Here is a 12,096-nt window from a genome sequence, read left to right as displayed (position 1 = left end):
GGAAACATAACCTCCTTAGCGAAGGTAATGATAACACCACTGACCAAGAAAAACTTGGTCTAACGTGAAAGGCGCATAATCCACAACTATTTGCAGGTGCACTGTCACCAAATGTAAGCAACCAGGTGAGTCCCAGGCAATAACTGGTCTGCTTGGATGAAGGTCCTTAGCATTTTTTACTTAGTCATTCGCAATGTTGCTAACCCATTGTCAAAACCCATGGTAAATAACTAAGTGTGACTTAGTTACTGAGTACAGATGCAGGTGTCTATACTCTGCTACCTACACAAACACATGTTTTTTGTTTCCTCAAAAAATATTGTTGATATTTCGTCACCATAACACACCTATGACTAATAATAAAAAAAAAAAACATAATAATAATTACCCTTTTGAACTAGGTGCCCGGTGCAAAAGAAGATTAAGGGGGTTTAAAATAGTGAAAGTGAACTCAGATACGCCAGACACACACTCACAGAACTCACTTTAGACTATGCGTTTAGATGGCTTAAATAAAGCCCTGTCTGTGGAGCCGGCCCCTCCCATCTTGGCACATAACCTCCTTCTCTCTCCCACCAACTCTCCCCACCCATCATTGTGGTTAGCTTTGCATAAATCATGTGTGTGTGTGTGTGTGTATGTTTAGGAGACAGATAGTGACAGGGTCTGTTTCTCTATGTTAACATACAGTGAGTATATGTCTGTGTGTGTGTGTGTGTGTGTGTGTGTGTGTGTGTGTGTGTGTGTGTGTGTGTGTGTGTGTGTGTGTGTGTGTGTGTGTTGTCACTTGTGTTCATAGAGTGTAAGGGAGGGTGAAAAGCAGGGAGTGATGAGAGACTGAGGGCTTAGTGTCGATGTTTGCTCTGTTGCACTGGAACTGGAAGTGCCTGTCCCTTTCACCAGCCCCTGATGCAGCACCCACACTGCTGGAATAGGCACAACTACAGCCATGGGAATCACAGCTGGAGAGTGAGAGTGTGTGTGTGTGTGTGTGTGTGTGTGTGTGTGTGTGTGTGTGTGTGTGTGTGTGTGTCTGTGTGTGTGTGTGTGTGTGTGTGTGTGTGTGTGTGTGTGTGTTGGCGTTTGCTCTGTTGCACTAGAACTAGAAGTGCCTGTTCCTTACCCCTAGTCCCTGCTGCAGCCTGGTCAGCGTGCAGCGACTAGAATAAGCACTACTGCAGCACTCAGCAATGGGAACCTCCACAGCCATCTGCTCTGACACACACCAACATTTCGGTGGCTCATATTAGGCAGTGTGTGTGTGTGTGTGTAAGTGTGAGTGTGAGCGTGCGTGTGCGTGTGCGTGTGCGTGCATGTCTGTGTGTGTGTGTGTGTGTGTGTGTGTGTGTGTGTGTGTGTGTGTGTGTGTGTGTGTAGTACGTGCATGTGTGTATGAATGAGCATGCAAGCTGACCATTTCTCCCTGACCAGTCTACTGTATGTTATGTTAAATTATGTGAAGTTTTCAGACCCTTTCAAGTTCACCACAATCAAAGTAGAGCACAATAATGTCAGCTGTGAGTGCTATTTCCACACACTCAAGTGTCAATTCTAGTTTAGTTTAGTTTTGTTTATTTAGTTATTTAAAGCAGGGACCATGTACAAGGTTCATTAGTTACAGTACATGAAGTAAAGAGATGACTTGTACCAGATTATAGCTAACAGCTAATTTCCATCCGCCAGTCCCTGAGCAGGTAAGGAGGGGGCGGGGGGGCATATAAGTTAAGAATGATAAGATAAGAAATAACAAACACACCACACACAGTCAGGTGGTACAGTAAGTACTAGAATTAGCCAGTCTAGTTGTAGGTAGAGTAGTGCTACAGTACTCTCTGAAGAATTGAGTCTTTAGGAGTTAGACCCGTCTTAAAATGGATTCTATACATTTATTCTCCCATCAATCTACATTCAAGACTCCAATACTCCACATAAAGCAGGTGTTTGGAGTTTTTTGTAAATTTATATATAAAAAATAGAAGACTGACGTAGGGTTAGCCTTGGTAACCTGTCTGATCAAGGCCTTTTGTCCCCAATTACTCAGTTTGGCTGGGAGTTGTTAGCCTGGACAATCCAGACCCTGCTAATCTTTCAGATTAAGGGTCTGGCCACGAATAATGTACCCACTCGAAGTGCGGCACCAAGCATGCATTTGAAAATCTCACTGTACGCAATTGGATAACACTATGTCCGATGATTATTCTGACTGATTCCGGACTTCGACGCAATTGGATAACACTACGACCAACGTTTACTGACTTCCAATGCTGCAGTGCTGTCGTCATCTGTTTAGCTTGCCTCTGGCCCGCCAATATCAGATGTGATTGGTTCCCCGCGATGCAAGGGGCAAAAGTAACATGCATGATTAATCAGTTTGAGAGACTCTTGCCCACACAATTCATATTGTGCTCTCGCGAGAACTCTGGTTTCCAGGGTAGGGAGTTGTTCCAAATCTTTTCCATAAATTGTGAATGATGGAGGCTATCATTCTCTTGGGCACTTTCGATGCATTTACTTGTATCCTTCCCCAGGTCTGTGTCTTTACACAACTCTGTCTCGCAGGTCTACAGACAATTGTGTTGACCTCGTGGCTAGGTTTTCACAATCAACTGTGAGATCTTATATAAACAGATGTGTGTCTTTCCTAATATTGTCCAATTGATTGATTTAGGCACAGGTGGACTCCAGTCAAATTGTAGGAGCATCTCATGGATCATCACACCAGAGCTCAATTGCAAGTGTCAACAAAGTGTCTGAGTATTTATGTATATAGAATATTTGACTATTTTATTTATTCTTTATATATATATATATATATATATATATATATATATATACAGTATAAACAAAACACTGCAAATACCAGTGTTTTGAGTATTGGAGAAATAAATCATGGAATCCATTTTAAAATGAGTCTGAAACATGACAAAACGTGTACAGTAAAACTGGAAAGGGCCTGAAAACGTTCCGGTTTCCTCATAACTCAATCTGTCAATCTCACTGCCTGACTTGTGTCAGTGCATTGAGCTTGATGGATGGTCTTTGGCAATGCCACAGTGATATTGCTTCCCCTGTGTCTCTGTGTGTGTGTGTGTGTGTGTGTGTGTGTGTGTGTGTGTGTCTCTTTCTCTCTCTCTCTCTCTCTCTCTCTGTGTGTGTGTGTGTGTGTGTGTGTGTGTATGTGAGTATAATTGTGTGTCTGGGGGAAAAGGCTGTGTTGAAGAAGTCAATCCGACTCAGACTCTGCTTATACAGACTTCATAACAAGGCGTGTCAGGGTCCGTAGTGACAATCAGGATCCAGTACACACTACACTTCAATCCTGGGTGGCCTCTGTGAATGTACATACTACTGCCTTTCATGCATTAACCGGCATGCATAATACATTCATATACACAATACACAATGCATTAATAAAACAGTATAACAACCAAGAACTCAATACACAATCTTCAGTGACAGAGTTCTCTCTCTCTCTCTCTCTCTCTCTCTCTCTCTCTCTCTCGTTAGGACGTTAGGAAATGCACCACAAAGGCACAGCCAAGATGCAGCAGCAGAGGTCTGATATGTTTATCTAGAGGCTCATCCCCCTCTGCCCCTGCTCCCCTACACACACACACACACACACACACACCACCACCACCACCACACCCTCTTCCTGTTCAAACACACCTGGGGCTATTCATTCATTCATTCATGCCCCAGTAGGCAAATGCCGCCTCCTTCATAGGTCTCACACTCGACCCCCTGACCCCGCCTCCTCCACCTCTATTCCTCTCTTCATCTCTCTCACTTCATCCAGCTGCCAGTCATGCTCATTCTCTTCAACTCTCCCATCTTATAAATTTATTTTTTTGGGGCTTTTATGCCTTTAATGTTATAGGACAGTGGAGAATGACAGGAAGTGAATGGGAGAGAGAGTCGGGGTGGGATCCGGAAAGGACCACGGGGCGGGAATCGAACCCGGGTCGCCGGCGTGCGGTGAAGGTGTCCCAGCCAGTTGCGCCACAGCTGGGGCCCAACTCTCCCAACTTTATCTCTCTCCGCCCCCCCTTCACCTCACTGCCCTTCACAACCTTTCTCCTCTCTCTCTCTCTCTCTATCCCCTCCCCTTTCCATCTCTCTCTATCTCTACAACACCCTTACCCTTCACAATTCTTTCTGTTTCGCTTGTTCACTTGTTGACACAACTGAAGCTATTTTGCCCCCCCCCCCCCACACACACAGAAAGTTAAACACAGTCTTTCTCCATCTCTCCCTCTTAATCACTTACTCACTCACTCACTCACTCACTCACTCACTCACTCACATAATAGAGGTATGGCATGTCTCCTCTTCAAAGGCAGTAGTAATATAGGCAAAGCTGTCCCGGGTTAAGATCAGTATCTGGCCTCTCTTCTGTGTCCTCTGTGTGAGTGTGTGAGTGTACATGTGACACAAATATACACATACCCTGCAGAACACGCACACACACACACACACACACACACACACACACACACACACACACACACATACACACCAAAACGCACACACACACACACACACACACACAGACACACAAACACAAACACACACACACACACACACACAAACATACACACACACACAGACACACCAACACAAACACAAACACACACACACACACACACACACACACACCTAAAAATTGGGGTATGTGAAAGATGGGGCTATCTAAACAACGCATACTCTAGCATACAAGGGTGAACTACCCTGTCATTAGCTCAGTCAGGTATGGGGTCAGCAGACACATAGACCGAAAGATAAGGGTCAGCCAGGTGACTCCAGGTGTGTCTCTTGTTACAGGCCATGACCTAAGTGTAACCCTCCGCTTAGTTACGCACAGCCTAATACAAAGAGAGACAGACAGAGAGGCTACACCAATGGACAGCATAAACTCAGTAAAGAGGGGCCTGAAATGATCATTGCAGAGAGATATAGTCTACACACTCTGGCTCCAATTCTGCATACGGTATGATGCCATGCTGTCCATGTGTTTTCTGGGCTATACTGTCGTCTCACCCTCGCCATACTCTCTCTATACTGAAGTGAGTTCAAGTTCAAGAATGTTAAATGTTGGAAGGTTAATGTGTGTAATGTTCTATGACAGACGGTGTTACCGGGGCCAATGTTAAGGTGCCACCCCTCTTTTGGCAGTGTGGGTTTCTTTGAATATAGTGATAGCAGAGAATGTTACGATACTATCACATGCACCATGCACACACACACACACACACACACACACACACACACACACAGGTGAAATGTTAAAAGAAAATATCATTCAGATGCCTGTAACATCTCATTTACACTACAGTGATATTTGTAATGATGCAATTCCTCTCTACGTGATGGGCCTACATGCACCCATCAAAACAAATGTGAAATTCCTCACCCAGGAAGTATGAGCTTGACTGCTGTTTCAGTCAGGGAATGTGTGCGTGCAGCCTATCATTAGAATGATCTGTGTCTTTTATTTCTTCAATGCATCACTGCACAACTCATATCAACCATGGCCCTCTGAAGGCTCACTTATGCACATGGAGATCAGTACTAAGTACTTACAATTTAAATAGAGATACAGGATACCATTGTGTTTCACAAACACCCTTTTTTCAAACACATGTAGAATTCTTGGCTGTCCACTTCTTGTCGCCTTCGAATTTTCAGAAGCTACTTAGGATTCAGTGTTGGGGCTTATGGGAAGGAATGCAGAAAGAGGCCAAATCTGAGGACGCCTCGGTTGTGCTTGGATTTGACGTGCCGTGGAATGTTTCAACTTAGTTGGCATTGAAATGCATGTTTGAAGAGTGCATTGTATTCAAAAGATGTGCCAGAGACCACTTTAAGACATCTCTTTTATACCTTCAAACATTTGCTCTTGCTTTTACGTAAATACATTCGATACACTGGAATTGAAATAATATATATTACTATGTAAGTACATGCTCATGTTAATGTGTGTAAAACAGTGAGTTGGCATGTGTATTCCTAATCTCATCTCAGGAAAAGTGGTTGTGGGATTGGCTATGGGAGAGCTTTTGCCTGTTTGTTTGTGTGTGCGCGTGTTGTGATTTGTTTTGTGCACTGTATTTACATAAAAGATTCATCTCCAGGGGTTTGTCCAATAACTGTTGCCTACCCTCAATAAAACGATACTATAATACTTTAGATGTGTGAGGGATAACTGAAGTCCGCTTGTTATCTCATTCGCCAAGTTTATCTGGGGATAGCAGGGCACGAGGGCAGGAGTGACACCTCCTCGTAACTCGTTAGCCCACATAGGCTACTGTACGTGAACTCGAGACAAACTCTGTGTTTTAAAACACACACACACACACACACACACACACACACACACACACACACACACACACACACACACACACACACACACACATTCTCTCTCTCTCTCTCTCTCTCTCTCTCTCTCTCTCTCACTGTAGGCTACTTACGGATTGTGTCCATGTCGTTGGTGGCGGTGAACTGTAGGTAAACCCCGAGCGCGCAGCAAAACAGAAGCGCGAGCAACAGGTACTTCCCGCTACGCAGCAGCTTGCGCGCGGGGACGAATGTCTTCCACATGTCCAGTTCTCCTTCTGTCTGGCGCCCTGATGATCCAGGTCATATAACCTCCGGAGGGAACGCGACGAGAGAGAGAGAGAGAGTTTCAAAAGCAGAACAGCGGTCAGTTCAACAGACTACTTCTTAATGTATGTCGCCCTCGACCATTTTCAATGTGACATTTATTCCGTACGGCTCACGAAGCCGGTTTCCGACATTCACTGTGGACCAGGCTGCCGCGCTCGAGAGTAGCGCAGCACGTACAGCCAGTTCGACGGTAACTCTGTTTCTGTCTCGTTCATACAGCCCAACGCTTTGATTTACCTCGTCGGGTTCCGCCCCGTTACTGACGTCACCGGAATGCTCAGGTACTGTCTACTTAGGCCAGGTGTGTGTGTGTGTGTGTGTGTGTGTGTGTATGAGAGAGAGAGCGAGAGAGAGAGAGAGTGCATGCAGCTGAGCTTGAAACCTTCAAAGCCACGCGGATGAAAACGCAGAGGCAGGTCCTGACCTCAGACAGTGACACACAGACACACAGATACACACACGCCAATTTGATGCAATCAGCCATGAGCCAATGCAGGCTACAGTATGTTAGTGCTCCTACTCCATAATCACTTTGTGTCTTTCATTGTATTTTCTCGCACATTTACTGACAATACCAGAAAATCAAGTTCCAATGTCTTACCAAGTTGGTTTACTCAGTGCTTGAAGTGGGAAAAAATAAGTGCAGGAACTCTAATTTTCCGACATTTGACATTTGTGCGGTGAAAAAAAAATCAGTTTTTAGGATGTGTTGGTTCAAAAACTATTTTAATTTAATCATTGTTTCAAGCAATAACCTATAGGCCTAGGCTACTTTTTTCTAATTCACAAATGGAATACTGAAAAACCATTAAAACAACATGAACCAGACCAGTGTGATAGCCTACTTAGGCCTAACAGACTGGCCCTAGAACCTTAAAGAAACCTTTGGGCTAAAGGCCCAGTTGAAGAAAACTGTGAAATTGCCTACTTACATTGATTTAATGAACAATATTAACAACTGGCCAAGAACAGAGATTCAAGATCAAAAGTCAGAACAGGAGAGTAAAGTGACTGTAAGTGTTCTTTCTATTGCTATTTTGGGTCCTGAAATGGCATAGCATCTGCCATGGCTATACAGTAGCCTATGACAAACACGGGGTCTGAATACAACTTCTGATATGAAAAATAAATTATTTTGAAGTGGGGGAAATGGGGAGGTATGAAAAAATCCAGAAATTCTCGTGATTACCGCTAATTCTACAGAGACATTCTATACGCCATTGGAATCAGTAGGATCTCCTGTTTATTTTGATATGTAGTTTGCCATAGGGCAGTTACGAAATCGTGAAATATTTCACAAAGAAGAATGGGTATGACGCAGAACTGAATGTGACATTCATTTTTGTATGTAACTGTAATTTTCAACGCTAATTATCTCGCGAACCGTTCATCATAGAAACTAGCGGCTAACGCCATCGGAAAGGTCAGGATCTGCAGTTTCATATGATATGCCTGTTATTTCTGTGCGAGAAATTCTTCGCGCAGCAATATGACCGAGAAGAATGGGTGCGGCCGCGGCCGAATGGTGCGTCTCTCGAAGAAGGCAGAGAGGGTCGGCCAGCGGTCCGATGGTAATCTTCTCACAGGTACCGGGCCGCGACCCATAGATTGAGAAACACTGATAGGGATAGGGCACTGTCGTAGCTCGTGGGTAATGTAGTCTTTCATTGGTCTTGTGATATTGTCTATTCTCGGGCCACTGTCGCTGCGTCGGATCAGTTTCAGTAAGTACCGGAACGCAGAAAAAAGTGGCGGAACCCAAAAGACGAAAATACAGAAGTTCCGGAACTGCGTTCCGCTGCGTTCCGGCCCACTTCAAGCACTGGGTTTACTTAGATACACATGAGATCTTTTTGAGCATGGTATGATGCCTCTCTGCTTAAATCTGTACACTACTTCACCTCAGTGGCTCTTAATCTATTTTATATAGACTAGCTGTGTTGATGGGGAGCAGTGGATTGAGATGAGGATTAGGAGAATAGGATTGCTAAACAGTGTGACAGTCAGTGTTGTTTACTCTTATGTGGCTTAATATGCACTGCCAAGCTCAGCATATTTGCCTGTGGGGGATGGGATAGGCTGAGTGTAAACATGACTAGTGGCTCCCTACCTCCCTGAAACAATTCATTGAGCCTATATCATGGGTGATCACCTGCAATTTTGAGAGAAATGTGATCAAAAATGCAGAATCAAATAAGCACCATTCTATATGAATTGTGTTTTTTTTCACTGAACACATAGGCACACATAGGCTAATATGATAATAATAGTCTAATAATAATAGTCTAATAATAATAATAATGACATGTCAAACAGACCATAAAATGGTAATAATTCTGAACTGAGAATTGCAGGTCCAAACTGGTCAAGTGCGCTTTTGAGAGAATGCAGAGAAAATGCAGAATCAAATAACCGCCATTCTTCAAAATAAATTTTCGTATTATCACTTTATACATAGTACAATATAGTATAATATAATATGGTGCAAACCATTGTGGACAAAATACAGTGCAGAATTGAGTAAGGCTGGAATATGCAATTACAACAACTGAATAGCAGCCTTGGGGTGCAACTTTGCTGAGTCAAAGTAAATCTCTTTATGCCATTAACTAGGCTCAAAAAATGCGGAGTGTCTATGCTACCATAGAGAGGGTCTGTGTGTCAGATAAACAGAAGTATTTTTACCTTGTAATTGCAAAGAAAGGGTTTAAGAATCACTTGCACAGTCAGTGCATTATCTTGCCCTTCTTCAGGTCACCTCCATCCCTTAAAGGAGAATTCCGGTGTGAAATTGAGCTTAACTGTACCGAAACATGTTAAGGTGTACTCACACGTGTTTTAGACGCACTTTCACTCACCCCCAGCATTCCGAACTCCTCCGTTTTCAGCCTAGCTTACAGTAGGCTTGAAGCTATTAGATTGGGCATTACGTAGCCTATGCAGCTAAATCGCTATTTTTAAACCATTAAAAAGGTTCCAAGTAACTCCACACTGCATTGGTTGACTTCTGAGGGTCCTGACATTTAAAACGAGATACTTAGAACTTTGGAAGTGCACAGGAAGTTTATTAAAAAAGACTGTTTATTCAAGCAGTACCTTCATAGAATCTCTCCGCTGGGCGCCATCTTGTGGTGAAGTCGCGATAAGTCGACTGACGAGCACAAACGAACAGGAAAGACAGGGGGACATATTGCAAACATTTTGAGCTTTGTTACTCATCATGCTCATGTAGACAGTATAACTATATATTTCCTATGGAATTACTTTAGCAATATGTTCCCCTGTCCTTCCTGTTCGTTCGTGCTCGTCAGTCGGCTTATCGCGACTTGATTCCAAGATGGCGCCCAGCGGAGAGATTCTATGAAGGCACTGCTTGTAAACAGTCTTTTTTTAATAAACTTCCTGTGCATTTCCAAAGTTCTCAGTATCTCGTTTTAAATGTCAGGACCCTCAGAAGTCTACCAATGCAGTGTGGAGTTACTTGGGACCTTTTTAATGGTTTAAAAATAGCGATTTAGCTGCATAGGCTACGTAATGCCCAATCTAATAGCTTCAAGCCTACTGTAAGCTAGGCTGAAAACGGAGGAGTTCAGAATGCTGGGGGTGAGTGAAAGTGCGTCTAAAACACGTGTGAGTACACCTTAACATGTTTCGGTACAGTTAAGCTCAATTTCACACCGGAATTCTCCTTTAAGGAGAAAGTCTGTACAAGTTGATTACAGAATCCTCCTCCTTTCACATCCATGGACAGTAAGCTGCATTCGGTAATTGACTTGTACGGACTGAATCAATGGAGTGAAATAAAGATTATATGAGGATAACAGTGCAATTTCATTGGTAATAATTGCACTGCAAAAACCGGTATAAAAAAGCAAACATTGTGTACATAGATACAGGGAGGTGGGTGGCAGTTAAAGGAGAATTCCGGTGTTGTATTGACTTAAAGTGTGTTGAAACATGATACCGAGTCTGAGCGTTTGTCTCAGAGCTGATCTCGACCTGCCCAGTGCCCCCTGCACCCAGAAATCTGCCGCTAGTTAGCTGATGCTACCAACAGGTTTTCAATGGGAGAGATAACTATATTGTGTGGCGCAGTAATATCCTCACTCTTGCTCTTTCAGTTTCACTTTGGAGTGAGGATATTACTGCGCTGAGTCTAAGTGCTCCCAATGTTATTCCGCCACACAATATAGTTATCCCTTTTACCTGCTTAGAAATGCACCACGTTTTATTTTGTCTCACCATACTTGGTCGTTTGACTACTCGTGTAACTGTTTTTTTAATAGGGAACACATGGAGATGTTTGGTCACTTCTAACTTCATCTCTGTTTGGATCCTAATGAATGCATTGGGCTAGCTAAGTGCTATCAAAGTTGCGCCGCGCGCCAGAGCCAGTGAGTGCACGCATTGAAACGTGAGAGGTATGTATCAACTCGTCTTAGTTAAGGGAATAACGTAGTTTAATATGAAAAAACAGTGAAGTGTTCCTTTAAGTTCAGTTTGGGTGTGCCTTGTATACTTGGTATGTTACATGCAAATTGTGTGGTTCCTTTTATTTTATGTGAGATTACATGCTGCCTGTTTGAACCTGTGTGTGTGTTCTCCTCAAACCTGATGATACACAGCACATCTTTGACTGCGGTTGTTGCCGGCAATGTTCCTGAGTGTTGTTGTTCAGTCCCTTAAGGTATGACGAGTTTGACAAGTAACCGTCTATAGGCAAATGTAGGAATTAGTGGGCCAATTGCCGTCATCCAATCAGAACGGATTGCATTTTATTATATGGTTGACCAGCATTTTTTTTCTCATCATGCCCCATGTACTGTATCATCCCCTTCAGATGCCTGTGGTGCTGCTGCCATGGCCAGCAGCAGCCTGTAGCCCATCTGGGCCCAGTTTCAGCTCCAGTGCTGGGCAGCAGGTAGGCCTCTGGGAGCACATGTTCATGATGTAGAGTAGTCATTGCCTTTTACAGACTGGGGTAGACATACACACAAAGAATAAACAAACTCTCCCTCTCTTTCCCTCTTTGTTTCTCAAATGAACACTCTCTCTCTCTCTCTCACACACACACACACACACACATACATAGACACACACACACACACACACACACACACACACACCCACAATGCTTAAATAATGAATGAGAGTATGTACAGTATACAGTATTTAAATACACATAAAATGTGTTTTTTTTTTGTTCTGATACCAGTCCAATTTATGCCTCAAGCTGCCACTGGATTTGTTGTTTTAGCGGTATTATTGTATAATAACCATTCAGCCAAGGGAGAAGCTGTTGATGGAGCTGTCGTTCCCCACCCAGGCCACTGATGGGCATGCTTGGCCTGCCTGAAGCTGCTGATAGATCTAGCTATGATGGGGGTCTCAAGATCAGCAACTGACTTGCCGTGTGGCTCATCCTAA

At 43.5% G+C, this 12,096-nt stretch overlaps 1 protein-coding gene across 1 annotated transcript in view; it reads right to left on the bottom strand.

Moving 5' to 3' along the window:
• The window catches only part of b4galnt3b (beta-1,4-N-acetyl-galactosaminyl transferase 3b), a 28,340-nt gene extending 21,488 nt beyond the window's left edge, over nt 1-6,852 (bottom strand). Inside the window, exon 1 of the mRNA XM_062547580.1 lies at nt 6,474-6,852. Coding sequence (XP_062403564.1) covers nt 6,474-6,603 — 130 coding nt within the window. The 5' untranslated portion in view covers nt 6,604-6,852. The remainder of the gene's footprint in view (nt 1-6,473) is intronic.
• Between the last annotated feature and the right edge of the window lie 5,244 nt (nt 6,853-12,096).

Source organism: Sardina pilchardus, chromosome 10 (genome assembly GCF_963854185.1).
Source record: "Sardina pilchardus chromosome 10, fSarPil1.1, whole genome shotgun sequence".
In the NCBI taxonomy this organism is placed as follows: domain Eukaryota; kingdom Metazoa; phylum Chordata; class Actinopteri; order Clupeiformes; family Clupeidae; genus Sardina; species Sardina pilchardus.
Note: the sequence above shows the minus strand (reverse complement) of the source record. Positions and strands in the feature narration are given on the sequence as shown.